The sequence below is a fragment of the Notothenia rossii genome, assembly GCF_949606895.1.
Source record: "Notothenia rossii genome assembly, chromosome: 3".
NCBI classification, from domain to species: Eukaryota; Metazoa; Chordata; class Actinopteri; order Perciformes; family Nototheniidae; genus Notothenia; species Notothenia rossii.
Genome location: NC_136901.1, coordinates 33,057,767 through 33,074,005, shown reverse-complemented (window position 1 = coordinate 33,074,005; position 16,239 = coordinate 33,057,767). Strand labels below are relative to the sequence as shown.

Genomic DNA, 16,239 nt, shown 5'->3' with positions numbered 1-16,239 from the left:
GTTAGGTGATTGCTGTGTTGCATAGGCTTGAAAAGGCAGCTGCCACGGTGGATGACGAACAAAGAGGGGGATAATTAATTTATTGTTTTGTGACCTTGAGGTGAAAGAAGTCTACACCTAGGGGAAAGGAGGGTTGTGTATGTTTTGGATGCATGCTTCCTCGCCTTTTTGACCAGGTGCACGGAAATGACAAACAACAAGAAAAAGCGGAGCGCAGTGCAGATGATGGAAGGAGACGCGGGTGAAATGTGTCAAGTCACAGGCTCAGGTTGACGCGGCACTTCAATTACTGGGTGCCAATGAATATTCATCCCAGCGTGAGGGGGAAATGGTGCGTGGTGGCCCAAAATCATTCCTGAGCTGTCAGCAGGTTGTTCTACTCGACGACAAAACACTGGCGAAGCAGCTGACGACATTTCTTTGCAATCTACCTTTCATGACACGAGGAATGACGATAAAGAGGAAGAAAGAAATGGAAGGAAAAAATGTATTTATGAATAGAAAGGAACAGACAAAAGAAGTGGAAAATCATTAAAAACATACAAATCTTCCTTTGAATGTATCAGAATAATCATTTCACATTGGGAGCTACTAGAGACAGCACAATAGTGAAAATGCTAAAGCCCTTAAATGGGTCAAAAAAGCATAAGAAAGCAGCTTCACACTCACAGGAGAGAAGAAGGGAGAGCGCAAATATTAACAGCACACACACAATATTTCCTCCTCTCACACACACACACACACACACACACACACACACACACACACACACACACACACACACACACACACACACACACACACACACACACACACACACACACACACACACACACACACACACACACACACACACACACACACACACACACACACACACACACACACACACACACTACACCAATTTCAAGGCTGTGCGAATGCTTCGGCGAATGTTTGTCTTAAGTAGGGTGAGCTCTCGGCCTTCATAAAACATGTATGGTGCTAATGTTGACCATTATGGGAACGCTTTTCCTCGCGGTTTCCAGGGAAACAGGTTCGATGGAATAAATGGACAAGCCTTTGTTAAAAAAGAAAAAGGCCTTAAGTCACTCACAGTGCTCTGTGATGGCTCAGACAAAACCTTACCCTGTGTTCTCTTTCCACTTCTGAGGGAAGCACAAGGATTGGCCAGGGTTAGAAAAATAATGAGTAGACTTTTTAGTCTACCCACCCTCAAATAGAAAAACATCTACTTCGGGAGGGGACGTGTTTCGTTCCTCTGATGCATATATGACTCCGGGTAACTGTCCATGAGCGCAGTGCCTAGAGAAAATGCCCTGCCAAAGGAAAATAAGAAGAGACGGAATAATGAAATTCCTCAGCTAGAGGAACTCAGGAGGATATTGCCCCTCTAGGTGGATATTGTGCACATGTGTGAAAGCATGCTGTGTAAGTAGTGTGTGACAAAGCCCTCTGTACTGCATGCGTCTTCAGGGGGACGTTATGAAACCCATCACAGGTGTCAAAGGTCGCAGCGCGTACCCTCTACATATCTACCAGGGGAGGCCAACTTCTATAAGCCATGTTCATTTCAATCCCCCCCCCCCTCCCCTCCACACACCCTTCCTCCATATGAGACGCATTAAGTGTGTCCTTATAGAGAGAGGAGGCGAGTAGAGAGCGGGAGGATAACCCCCGTCTCCCATTGTTACACGCTTTCATCTATTTTTAAAGGCGCGGAGGGGCAGGAGAGAGGGAGCGGATGGAGGGGAATAAAAATAAGTTCTGGTGGGCCGCAGTGGTCTCGGTGCACTGTCGAGAGCGTGAAGCATCTACACTCGGATCCATACACATATAGAAGGCTATACTGCACACACATGCTTGATTACATTCTGTTATTTTCTTCAGCACTAAACATTAATACACACCACTTTCTGTAAAAAACAAGATTGCACTTCACCTTAAACCCTCAATAGATTTGTTTAAAGTAATTATTATTCGGAAGGATTTTAACAAAAGTAAGTCTTGCTTAATGCATTTTGCAATCTAGAGCTGATGTTGCTCTAACAAAAGCATGTTTAGATAAATGTAAATTGTATTATGATACATTGTTAATGAACCACTTATAGGTCTGGTCATAAATGTTGACTTATACATGCACACTTATAAGATATCTTTATCGGTTTAAAACATAACAGTGACCATATTTTGTTTTACAAAAAGGTATTACGTGTTTGTATTCATTTTTTATTTGAAGTTCAAACAAAGTGACAACTATCACATCTTACGCTACCGTACCCCCTACATAGCCCACAGCCCGAGTAAAACCCTAAAAACATCTCCCTCATACTGCAACACACACACACACACACACACACACACACACACACACACACACACACACACACACACACACACACGCGCTGATTATCATTAGTTTTGCACATAATGCCTGCAGCAGTGGAGCATTTGTTTGCCGTTGTTTTGACAGTTTTACCGCATTTAGCTGCGTCTCTGAGTCATCAAACCACCCCGATTAAAGACGAACACGATGTCAAATTCCTAAATAATACAACCTAATTGGTATCATTAGTGTTAGCAGCCGACGCTGCTGGCACAGTGAGGAGTTTCCTGACAAAATCCCTTTCCCAGAAGGAATGCCAGTTTACAGCCATGCCTGCTGGAGATGTGGCGCAGCAAGCTGTTCTGCAAATAGGCTAACGTGGGTGAACCTAGACAGGGGGGCAAAAGAAAGCTACGAAAACAAAAGTTTGTATTGTTTTTTAAACGTGTTGGAGGACAAAGTTGTGGGCGGCGATGAAAAAGCATAATGTGAAGTATTGGAATTGTCAGAAGGTTAAGCGGCTGGCGGGCCATATACCACATAAATAATGTGTAAGATAAACAGAGAAGGCCTAAAACATGCAAACGTCAGCTTATGTACAAAAACAGCCAGACAATTGTACACCATTTGCAATCCCTACCTTAAAGGTCAAGTGGAGAGTCACTGCTTATATTCAAACTGGAGACAAACACTGAGGAACACAAGGGTATCTGTAATTTTAGCTAAACTGTTAGCTTTATGTTTATTGGCTGTGTGCACGTTACATCTGGCTCCTGCTGGCTTTGGCGAAACATGTTGACCATTAGTGCTTTCTCAGAAAGTTATATTATCATAAGTCGTATGTGTTTCATAATCAGCGCTGCATTCTTTGTGTGCGAAATGAAATTGAGGGTTTCTCAGAATGCGTTGAGCATGAGAAAAGAGTTCCAGCAGAGTAATTATGCATGGATTTCAGTATGTGCTTTAGTGGGAGATGGTGTTTGCACATAAAGTATAGTATGTTTGCCAAATGCATGAATGAATGCATGAGCGGCCCCAGCTTGGTGTGCAGAATGTGTGAACACCTGAATGTGTTTTTCTTTTTGTTCGTGTTCTTTTTCATCACTTTCCCCGAAGTGAGAAAAAAAAAGGATGCCTTCATTCTTTCTTAGTGTTTCTCTCATGGTGTGAAGTTGGCATGCTGAAACATATGCACATACATATGTATCGTTGTCCCTAACAGCGGTGTTGTTTGGAAGCTAGGTCCATGTTTGAGGATCAGAAAAAATAGTAATAAATAAATAAACACATGTAGGCAGCGAGGGAGATTATTGGAATACTTGCAGCTAGCCCCCTCCCATGTTATAGACCTCACGCTGGGAAAAACATGGCGCCCAACTGTGCCCCGGTGCGGCACACCTGATGTTCCTTTTTGCACAACCTGTTCACCTCATCTTCTCCACAATCATGCTCAGAATCCAAACCAGTTATTTTGACAAAGGGGAGGAAAGTTAGAGCGAGAAGCAAGAACAGGAGGAGGGGAGGGGAAGATCCAGGGGGAAGGAGGGAAAACAAGCAGAAGACAGAGTGCCTGGGAGGAAAGGGGGGAAGAGGGAAGCAGGGGTGGGAGGCTTTGGCTGAGTGCCTTGGAGGTGTTTAATTGTCTTCATTGAAGACCGCCCCGCCAAACACTACACCTGACACACATACCCTAGTTTAAAAGTGATGATATCGTGGGGGGGAAAGTACCAAAAAAAGGAGCAAGGTGCATTCCAAATTAACAGCTGTCGGAGAAAGTGATTTTATTCCGAACATAACAAATACCCGTGCCATTTGGAGACAAGCCAAATTGCTAGTAACCGCTCCGTTGCACCTAAAAAGGCACAAAATGCACATGTCGGCGCGTATGACTGTAGGCGCTCATTAAAAAAACAGTCATGTCGCTGCAGTGCCATGAGAGAACATTCTGCTTCTCTTTCCCCTGCAAGTGCTGCCTTTATCAACTCCACATTGTTGAAGACAATGCCAAAATACAACCATGTTTGAAGTGAAATCGACACATATTTCCCTGACTTTCATCGCCGGCACTCGACAATAGCAGCTTTTTAAAAACGGCCTTTTTGTGGGTCATATTCTGTACATACACAGTGGATATAGAGTGGCCGTGTGCACTTTTTCTCTCTCGGACCAAATGGCCATCGCGGGCTGTGTATCAGCGTTTGATAGCCAGCTGAATGGCTTTTTTAATCTCTGTCAGGAGTGGGTGTCAGCCGCCTCTAGCCACACAAAATACCACAGCAACGATTCCATTATCCACACTGGGACCTCCACAATATCTGTGTGTGTCTGCACAGCACATTCGGCCATTCTTCTTTATTATTGGCCATTTCCTCTGTATCCTACATTGCAGTAGGTGTACTATCAGAGGCACAACATCCATTTTGAAATAATTCCGTACAAAAATCTAAAGGGTCAGTTCATCCGAATAGCCAAAAATGTGTCCCTGAATAACTTGAGGAGAAGTCCAATTGAGGAGAATACTTTTTAACAAATTAGGTGGTTCCAAACCCTCTTTGGCTTTTGATCATGTAAAAAAGTGTGTTGTAAATAATTCAACAAACAAGATGTATTATCACTTCTCAATTCTTGCTTGGTTTTAGAGTCAAAAATAGTCATTCCATAGAAGGAAATCTCAAAAGAAACTATGTTGAGTTCCAATAATCTGTTGTTTTTGGCTTTAGATTATCCAAAGAACAAACTATTTGTTTATAGGGACTATTTATTTGGTATAATACGAACTGCCCAGTGAGGTCTGTGTATTACACATTAACCTGTACATATTTTCTGGCAATACATCTTGATGCTGAATTTGAATAAATGTATATTTTTAAGTGGCTCTCTGAACCTCGGCAAACAACAGTATGCGTGGCTAGATTCCAATAGAGTTAAATGAAAACAAAATATATTTAGCAATTTGACAGTAAACAAACTTTCAGCACAGATTCCTCTGCTCTCTCTCTTAAGAAAGGGTATTTCCTCAAGCTTAATTGTGTCCTTGTTACAGGAGCTAAGACTGCGCTGGGTGGGCCTTACAGTCCGTGTGTGCCCATGTGGAGAGGAAGACAGGACTCTGGATGTGACACTGGGGTATGATTTGAATACCTGCCGTCTCTGGCTGAGCAGTGATCAATCATCCCTCCGTCAAGCGCCACTCCCTGCTGGCAACTTCTCCACGCATGTAACCCCATCCCTCACTTCTCCCCCACCTTCTGTTTCTCATATTCTTCCTCTTAATATTCATTTTCTCTCCATCTCCTGGTTGCTTTCCAAAATTCCATCCTTCGATCTGTCTCTGGGCTCCAATATGTTACTCGTTTACTCTGCCCTGCCATGCTTTCCCTCAGTGCCTTCTCTCACATCATCTCACCAGGTCCTCTTGTTCTTTCTATCTCCCTTGCCGTCGTCTTGCCTGAGGATATCACGGGAAAAAAGACAAGGGGCGTGGGGTAAGTGACAGATGCACGACTGCAGGCACACACTTAATTCTGTCATCTTTGAGACACTTTTTACTTATTTTCCCCAATTAATGTTGTAGTATTTTTAACTTGTGCACACATGGACTGTGACCTTGGGGATGGGGATGGGTGGGGGGGAGCGTGTGTAACCTGCTGATTGATAGCGTGAATGCCTTCCGCTGGGTGATTTTTCACTAAACAACCTTCCACTGCAAAAAACACACACACTTGCATCCCTCCACCATGTTGGGGGAAATCAGACCTAAGACCAGTGCTGCTGCCGCTCCGCTCTTGAAATATGAATGGTTTTAATTAAACAAACTCGCTTTGCCATCTGGCCCTACAATTGGGCTTGCTTAATGAACAGAGTTTCACACACACACACACACACGCACATTATTAAACAGCCTAAGCATCATTCCAACGGGCAAAGCTTTAGGAAAACAGAAAAAAATAACAACTATGAAGTGATCTAGTGAGGTGCTTCAGAGCTGGGAAATGATGCAGTGCCTCATTGTGCGGAATGTGGAGCATGTGCTTGGCTTTCTGTTTGTACGTGAATGAGCATGTGTGTTGATTTCTATGTGTAAAATGTGTATTTACAGTCTGTCCATCATCTGTAAGCAGTGGCTCAGACCGTTTGTACTCGCTGACAACTGCTGTGATGTGCCACTTCCTGTCTGTCCTACTCCCTCGGCGCCATCTAGCCAACACTACATAAATGATGATGTTTGTAATCCAAGGGTGGTACCCCAAGATTTCTCAGCAGGAGAGACAGCCCAGAGATAGAAGCTGTGTGTGTGTGTGTTAGGGGGTGGTTGTCTAGCAGGAGAAGCACAGAAACGTGGGAGGCATGCTAACGTTAGCGGACAGTAGGATGTGCTTTTACTCCCTCGGAGGCTACAATAAATTTGCCCTATTCATCTGTCTTAGCATCCGGCAAAATACAATTAGGCATCAGCCTCTGCAAGATGCACCCAGTGATACAATGCGGATAAAGTCATTTGAGTTTCTAATATATTTCAACTTACTAATAACCCTGTTGATATGTATAATCAATTTTTTTCATGAACTCTTTCCAAAGTAAAGGGAAAGGGAAAATATTTTACCTTTTATACATCGTGTTGTGTCTAAGTGACTAATTGGGATAATGTGATGGCAACCACTAAATGGGCTTTAATGTAATCACACAGGGCCTTTCCACAACGTATATATGTATGTCCACTATTCGTGTCTGATAAGATCATGGACAGGACCGTACAGAATTTTTTTATTATTTTTTTTCTTACAACTTTCTTTCTTTTTTTGTCATGGTCTTTTATTCAAGTCGCACTCACAAGAGAGTAAATAAATACAAAATGTCGTTTCCATATGGTGTCGGATACTCTTAGTGGATTGCCCATTTAGCCACCTCCCTCTGTAGTGTTCTCCTTTATTACTGAACCTTAGTAACCTTTTAAAACTCCTTCTCTTTTTTCTAGACTCTTACACGTCTTACATGTCGACTCACACTAACTTGGCTTACCTTTGCTAAAAATTAGCCGCTGGGCAGCACAGCACATACCGATCTTCACTAACTAATGAATACAAGGAGGTGGAGTTAAAGTAAAAAGGTTCAAACTACACATTAGCATTTTGTCTATTAAAAATACGGTACCACTTTACAATAATCCAAAAAGGGTTTATAATTAGGTTATGGATTAGGTTGTAAACACTTTATTAATCATTAACAACCATTTATAAACCAGTTCTAACATAGTTTTCATACGTCAACACAGGCTCACTATTTGGCAAGATGACTAAGCCTTATATTGGCTACTTAGCGAGAATCAACTCAGTGAACAACAGATACCAAGGATGCTGGCTGCTGAAGAAGACGAACTAAGCTAGGTAGCTAATATAAGGCTTAGCAGTACAGATAAATGTGGGCTCACTATTTGGCAAGCAACCGGTGACAGTTGCCCTGTTTATCTCATGTCTTGTAAAAGCTTATTAATGATTTATAAAGTCTTCACAACCTAATTAATAAATGAATTACAGACTATTGGTAAAACCTTTATAAGGGTAGTTGTAGTGGCACAAACTCCCTATGAGTTATGCCGCTGAGAAGCTAAAATGTGTTCTTTGCTGTGACGCGTTCCATATAAGAGTCCGAAGTCATTTATGGTCAAGTGTTTAATAAAACGAAAACAAATAATATACAACTCCATCAGAGCGCCATTCACCCTCTTCCTACATCATACCCTCCAAACCGGCATCCAACAGGTGACCTAAATACCAATAAACCACACCCACCTGCCGAAAGTGATAAACAACAAATATTAAACGTGATGCAAACAGAAATGAAGATAATAATAGAAGTAATAAGTAATGGCAAAACAAGCATGTTGGTTCGTACAGTAGTCTTACTGTAAAGTGGTACCAACAATACCATATGTAAAGATTCCCACGATGCATCAAATAGCGTAAATCCTCTGCAGCGTGACCTACTGCATCAACCACAGCAAAGCCTGATGTATTGAACAATGATATTACATCTCCAGTGCCCGGAGCTGTTAACATTCACACTGAGGTTTTATATGAAAACACCTTCCACACCTCACTCATGGTGAAAGGGCAATGAGGAAGCATGTTATTTTGAGTTGTACTTGAACTAACACGGTTCAAATTGAAAACCGCCCCCCCACCAGAGATCAATAATGGAGCAAAAGGCTTTGACCCACAGATAACACCGTACATCTGCAAGGATTCTTTGACATCCATAACGGCCTAATCGAGTGTTTGACTCCAAACACTCAGCGTTTATGAATATCTGATGAGCACCGGGGTAAGCTTATGAATAAGTGAGGGCCCCAGCTGTGCATCAAAAAGATCAAGACGTCGTGAAGTGTACCAAATGCCAAAGCAATGTGCTGCTTAAGATTTATAATAAAATGTATGCTTTATCTTTCTCGCAAGAGTACACATTTAAATCTTTCAACCAAACAAATTCTGACAACTGCAAACCAAATTCTCAAAGGTTCCTGACCCCGCAGCTATTGACTGTCTCTCACTCTTCTGAAACAACGTCAAGAAGAAAGTACAGAGGAGTCTTGATAAGTTTGGGCACTGTGGATTGGGTCAAGAATATGTTCATATTCCCATGTTGACCCCTGTTTTGAAAAAGAAGAATCTGTCTCGGGTGGAGAGGTTGTTTTTTTTCTGTTTTATTTTCCTATTCGTCACTCCCAATGGAAAAAAAGTCAGCAAATAGAAGATAAAGTTCGAAACCTGACCTTGATGAAGGAGATGAGAAAAAGAAAACACGGTCCCCTGGCACATCTGTGCATGGTAGATATAAAGGAAGGAAAAACAGATTGTGTGTTTTTGTCTTCACATTTGTTTGTCTGGGTCTGTGTTAGTACGGATGCCTGCATATGTGTGTGTAGGTGTCCGTGCACTCATGTGTGTGAGACAGACGAGCAGCTGCAGTGGAGGACGATTGTTCCTGCACATTGTGCAAGCATCGATCCAGAACAAGCAAGTTAGAGCCAGAAAAGGCACGGAATCAAAAAGGGATACAAGCCTTTTGTCCGCGTTTTCACCCTGACACAAAGCAAAGACAGTCAAACTTGATGAATCAGGAACACTGCGAATGGGAAAACAGAAATCAAATCCTCAAATACATTTTGCAAACTGGCCCCAAGGTCGAGGTTCTTATAATGTTGATTTAACTCCAATCGCTTTAATCTAAAAACCGAAAAAAATCACCTTACCACGAATAGATTGCACGTAAAAACCTGCAACTACACACCGCTAATGATGCCCATGCTAACACTTAGCACCGCAGCAAGCCATCTGCTAACTTTTGTTCTCCCTCTTTCCTCGTATCTCCCTCATTTATTAAAAAGGGCTCGGGTTTCATATAAAGCCGTGCCGATGGTGTGTGTGTGTGAGCTGGCTGCAACACAAGGGGGAACGCTAATGACTGTAGTTAGCATCCCTCAAGAGGCTGGAGCACTTTGCCAATATTTGCCCTAACCTTAGATGATTGCATTTACTTTACACTTAGGTATTTAGCTGATGCCCTTCTCCACGGTGACCTAAAGTGAGCAATTGGAGGCTCAACTTCTTCCTCAAGGACACTTTAACAGCAAACATGTAGCTAATTTCTTTTAATCATTAAATGACCTGTCGGACCACAAGGCAACCCAGGTGCTTCAACGGTATCTCATCATAGCCTCAGAGAAGAAACTTTAAGCATTGTATAAATATGCTGCAAGAGATTTCCGAGGTTGCTTTGAGTTTAAAAAAAATGTGTTTAACAAAACAGGTTCACATGCACTCACTTTATACAGCATGCCGTCTGCACACATATACACACCATTTGAGCTGATCCCACTAAAGATAGCGAGCAGCAGCCGAGCATGTTGTTTCTCTTGGATGGAGACTGATTCATATATTGACCTTGACTCTGTTCCTCCAACAAATCTCCTCTAAAGCTGCAGTGCACTTTGTAACAGCGCCCGCAGAAACCGTGGAAAAATGAGAATTAACAACATATGTGCTCTGAGATGAAGCCCAAACGAATGGGGATTATATTACCATTTTATTTTTAGGTCATTGTAAAAATGTTCACATTGGACAATATGTTATGATACATGGGCTTCTTTATTGGTCTATATTCCACTTTGATTCACTATATATGCTATTTTTCGTTCTCAAGTGGTATTTGATTGACAGGCTGATCACACTTTGCATCTAACTGGGTTTTCCACTATTGGTGGTCCCTGTCCTATGACTTGAAGTGGAGACTAAATTGAAATGAGTCTTTTAATTGGGTCTAATTTGGCCAATGAATAAGTGCCCATCGTCTGAAAATAGGTCATTATAAGTACCCTCCAGGTAGCCCTATCTGCTGGTTACAATGTCTTTTAATCTGTTAAGGCCAAACGTCCAGAAAGCTCACTGTGGGCACCTGTGTAACTGCCTGTTTGAAGAGCACATCTGTCTGCTTTGCTTGACTTTCTACCATAGTGTTTGGGGTCATTGCGAACCTACAATTAGACAATCGACCATCTCCCGAAAGGATGTGGACGCAGCGGAAACAATTATTTTTGACCCTTCTGATCTGAGATAAGTTAAGACATCATCTCTGAAATAGCTCCATCTTAAAAGAGAGGATGTGAATCTTTAAGCCATTTGAATATCCTTATCCTAAGCTGCAGTGGGGAAGCCTCTGCACTTAGGCTTAGCGCTCTCGAGACAGCTCCTCCTTGTTAAGCATCGCCTCAGACTCCGAGACTATGAATGGGACCATTAGCCCCGTCTCTCACTGCACACCCAGATACACACACTTGCTCGGATTTTGGTCTTGGTAGGAAACTGGCTTAGTTGAGCTGTGAGAAGATTCTGCAAGTGGAGATGTAGCAGTACAACCAGTAGTGTACAATAGGCTCTTTTCCACAGCTCCCACTCACTCTAGACTACACTCTATTTACATTGCAACCTACAGAAAATCAGCCCATTATCTCCCACATGAAGAAAAATAAACTCCTTTATAACGGCCTCAAGCCAGCACGCATTGCAAATCAATAAAGCTACTATACTATGAAACAATTGAAGTAAGGTATTTACCCCCTATTGTTACTCCTCCTTAGAAAATCTACACTGAGTCAAGTTGAAACCCACATGAACGAAACCCAATAGGAATTGTAAGGAACATAGCTGCAAACTAAAAGGAGAAAGACGGCCTGAAAGGTGTTGATCTTAAAGAATATATCTGTTTCATATAATCCCCTGTGTAGCGCCTTTGATCAAATAAGCCGCCTGTTTCTGGAAACAGAACCGTAGGTTTTATAATAAATCCCACACCCTGTCTTCACATGATGTACATTTGTGAAAGGGCTTTAGCTTTCACAAAAGTATCCTCGGCATCACAACCTCAAAACACTACAGAACTACAAAAAACTCAAATGTCCAAGCCAAAAACACCTAAAGAAAGGTCTACTCTGTACCAAATGTTAAAAAGGAAAGAACCTCACATGTTTTTGTATGTTTCTGACACTATCTACCGTTGGGCTTGCTACTGTGATTGAATGCTCTAGGAAGTATCTACGTGTGTGTTTCCTGTATCTTATCGCTTTCTTAATCTTCTTTAGTGTTTGCCCCTACCATTTTCCAAGTGCTCTGCCTCACCGACACTGCCATCCGGCGTTGTCCTCTCGTAGCTGTCCTCGGGCAGGGGAAGGGCGCCCAGCCGGGGGCCCGACGAACTCTTGCTGCTGGGCGTCTCTGACTCGTCCAGGCCGCTGTCGTAGCAGCTCTGCAGCGATCCCTGCTGGTGAGGGTCCTGGGGCTGGCTCACCACCGAGAAGGTCACACGGCGAAACGGCTACAAGAGAAACCAAACGGCCGGGGGTCACTATAAAAGGGACTGTTGTACTTTTATTGTTTGACGACAGGTTCGATCTTCTGGATTTTGGAAAGAGATTTCGGGTCAGGGTGGTGGAGAAATAGGTTAGAAAAAAGGAGGCAGGGGTAAGGAGACTATTGGAGGAATCATTAGGAGTCGTATAAATGTGCTAGCTAGATTGTAAGGGCACAACCATTAGAGCTTACATAAATCTCCAAGCTAGCTGTGATGTCACCTTCCTGACCCCAAAACAAAGACACTCAATCTACAATCTGTTCTATCACAACAGCCAACAAAGACCTTTTGTAACCTCAAACCAGGTCATGCTTTCCTCTCACCCTGAAATCTATCAATAGCAATACATTGTAATAGGGGACAGGGCGTGAGACTGTACAAAAAGGAAGATTTCACAAGCTTGCGGGAAGCTCAGGGGACCAAGACCACAACTGACTAAACGTGTTTGTTGGATAAAGAAAAGGAGGGCAAAACGCTCCGGCCTCATTTACTTGTTTATTTGCCCATTTAAAAAGACGACTAAGTGAACAAGTGTCCGAGTCAAAGTCTGATTCCACTCCGCAGAGCGAAAGCACAAAGACCAGTGTGTACACATAGGGATTGTGTGAGCACATGCGCACACACAAAAGCTTTTTGCTAGACGAGTTGTTGGTTAACAATCTAAATAAGTGTAGCCGGCTCAAACACATTATGGAACAGTGTCCGCAGTTAAGCAGTAACAGGGCATGTCATTACATTGGAGGCCTATGCTTACAGTCTGTTTGCCTTCCTCCCCTCAACATCTCTCAATCCCTGTCTGAGCATTGTACAAAGGTAATGGCAGTTGGGAGGAGGGGGGGGGAGAGAATGAGCATGAGGCGAGGAATGGAAGATAAGGTTTGGTCATTACCAGAATAAATGGCATTACAAATGGATAATGCCATTCATTAATTAGATACAAACACAGTGTGAGCATGCCAATGTTGCTTCTCCAACCCATTGCTGGACCTCATCACTTGTTCTTCTGCTTTTTGCTTTCCCCCCCCCACCTCCTTCCTCTTGTTCAATCATAACAATATTAAATAAGACAAAAGCCCATTACTCAAACATGTTGTCTTTCTCTCCATCTCCTATTAGTTTCCCAGATTGTCTCACCTAATGAGGTGAAATCTGCTATCAGCCACTGTGATCGGTAACTGCGTCTTTAATTTCTACATCTATCCATTCTCCATCTACTGCTGTCATTCGATCTGAGAGGCTGATACCAAAACATCCTGTCAAGCTCTTATCATGTGCACATCTACATCTTCAGAAATAGAGTGACAGATGAAGTGTAAGCACACACATACACACAGATACAGGCAAAATCTCCGCATGTCACCATAGGAAGGTGAACTTCTTTGTTATTTTGTCATCCTTTCATACTTACTGTAAGCATATCTGAGTCTCTGCCAGGCGCATGCCATGAAAAAATTACTTTTTGATAATGAAAATTCCCAAAAGCCACTGGGAGAAAAAAAAAATGGGCTTCCTTTTGCTGCTTGTATGGAAATTTGCATTTATTTATATATTTCTGCCCAGTTTCTATTTCTCTGGCTGGCTAGCACAGCAATCTTGGCAATAAATCATGTTTCCATGTAATTACAATCAACACTCAACAAATGAATTGGTATAAATATTCATGTGAATTTCACTCTGATAGTCAAACATTTGTTGCATAATTAAAATCGGGGCCCAGAAGGAAAACTGCTCTCAATAAGTGCAATAGCACTTGAAGAGATGCTGTGATATTAAACCATGTTTTTTTTATTTTATTTTTTTATGTTTGTTTGTTTTACTCTATCCAAAACACTTGTTTGGTGTGAGGTGTGTGTTAACAAATCCCACAGCTTGCGTGTGGACGGAAAATAAAGTACTTTGTCTGGATCAGATTCAGTGGAGTGCCACACTCCTTGGGAAACACGGTTTTCTAATGATACAAATTAAACCACTGTTGCCTAATGAATTGCTGGCGAGACTGTCGCAAAGAAAAGAAACACTTGAGCAGGCGCGCACCGGGAGTAAAATTGAGTTTGGGAGAGAGAAAATAAGCTGACGGGAAGAAAAGAAAAAAGTTAAATGAACAAATAGATTTTATTCACCTGAATTTCCCCTTATTTTCACTGGAGGGAGAACAAGATGGAAGAGTCGGAGGGAGAAAAAAAAAGCTAATTTGTTTGCAGACCAGAAATGGAGTTCATGCCGAGATCGCCAGAGGCTTTGGATTAGAATCTGCAGCAACCACCGTCTGCACAGCGACCTTCGCTCCCTTCATTCTGTGTCTTTTCAATAACTGAATACAATAAAAAGCGATCCTTTCTTTGTCCTTTTTTCTCTTATATTTGCGTGCAAGTCTCGGTGTGTCTAAGAAGTAGCCAGGGAACACAAATGAATTGTTCAATTGCCATGTGACATTACATATGCTTTTCTCTCTCTCTTTCAAGTATTCAATTGGGAATAATTGAAGGTTTTGTCACATGGCCAAACCACAGGGAAAATTAACAAAATGATCTGCCACACACACACAAGCTATCTGGGTTGAAGGCTTGGGTTGTGCTGCCCCGGAGATACTTTAATGCATGAGCAATTGCCAGGGAGATTTTACATAAAAGCAAGCTGTGGGTGTTGCAGTGAAAACGTTCCCCTCGCTGTCTGTTCATGCTGTCATATGGCACAGAACTGTCCCCTTCTCCCCAGATACTGGTCATTTTCATACCCGGTGTTTTTGTAAAGCCTGGCTGAGTAGGTGCCCCTTGATTGCTATCCCTCTACTTCCCACCCTGACCTGCCTGCCCTCATGGTACGCTCAGCTGTCAATCAATCTAGCAGCGAGCATTCACACACACTTAAATGTCCTGACCCCAGTCCAATTTAATTTTAAAGGACAGATCCTATTTCTGAAGAAAAAAGATAACTTACGACCCAATACAGTTTGTTTAACTGTCTTCTATGTGAGGGGTCATTTTAAACACTTGGGTTTAGAGATCATAAAAAACGTAACATCAAATCACTTTGTGCATAAAGTCAATAGCTAACGCTGTGTCCTGCCAGAGAGTGGCCAAGCATTCAGTGTACGGCTTTCATTACAAGTTAGCACCAGTTTACTTTATATGTACCAGATGCCGGGACCCATTTAGGAGGGGCCTCTTTGGGGTGCGCCTGTGATTGAAAGCCAGCTGTGACAGCCACGGGTGATTGAGCAAATCCGTCATCCCAAAAAATGAACAATGCAAACAAGCCACAGGTTTACTGGGAGCTCTGGCCGAAGCTTGGCCGGGCCTTTTTCTGGACGCTAAAGGGGAAACACATGGGACTGACTCGAGCGGGGCTGGAGCCAATAAAAACAGGACCTTGCCACTCTTGTCAATAATGTGTGACCTTTTGGATTTGATTTTCATTTCCTTCCCCCTCCCCCTTTTGAAACGTTGAGCCACTGTCAGCATCGCTCTGTTTAAACCTTGTTTTTTCTCCCACCAAATCATGAATGGGTAACAGATTGTTTAGAGGTAGAGTGCTCTGCCTTTACATGAAACCTCAGAGTTATACATATCAATGGCACTAGCCAAGGCACATTACTTAAGGCTATGCAGTAGCTTTCATGTCAAGTATGTTCTAAAAGTTCTCCATATCAGATCTCCAATCATCTTCCCATTTGGCATGCTTAATGTCACTCGTGATACATTCTATGTATAGAACACACAATGGTTACTGTGTTTATGCTCTACTGCAACAACTCGTCCACTGAGGAAGCCTTTTGAACTTGTTCTCTCTGGTTGTCTGGTTTTATAATTAAGCCCACCTTCACCAGAGCCTCCGGGTGGTTTGAAGGATAATGAAACGATGTAGGTAGGTCTGCTCAGAAAACACAGTGTGTGTCATTTCAGCTGTAAATACCTTTGGCGGATGGCAGTGACCCACTACCGTGAACCACAGGAAGTAATTGTGGCTGAGCAGGACTTGGGGCTAGGGGAGCAAACGCAAACTGCAGGCCT

The 16,239-nt window shown here is 42.6% G+C and overlaps 1 protein-coding gene across 1 annotated transcript in view; it reads right to left on the bottom strand.

The window, feature by feature from the left end:
- The window catches only part of pcdh7b (protocadherin 7b), a 106,295-nt gene that overhangs the window by 45,508 nt on the left and 44,548 nt on the right, over positions 1 to 16,239 (bottom strand). Inside the window, 2 exon segments of the mRNA XM_079671540.1 lie at positions 11,974 to 12,063; positions 12,065 to 12,193. Of these exon segments, the coding sequence (XP_079527666.1) occupies positions 11,974 to 12,063; positions 12,065 to 12,193 (219 nt within the window).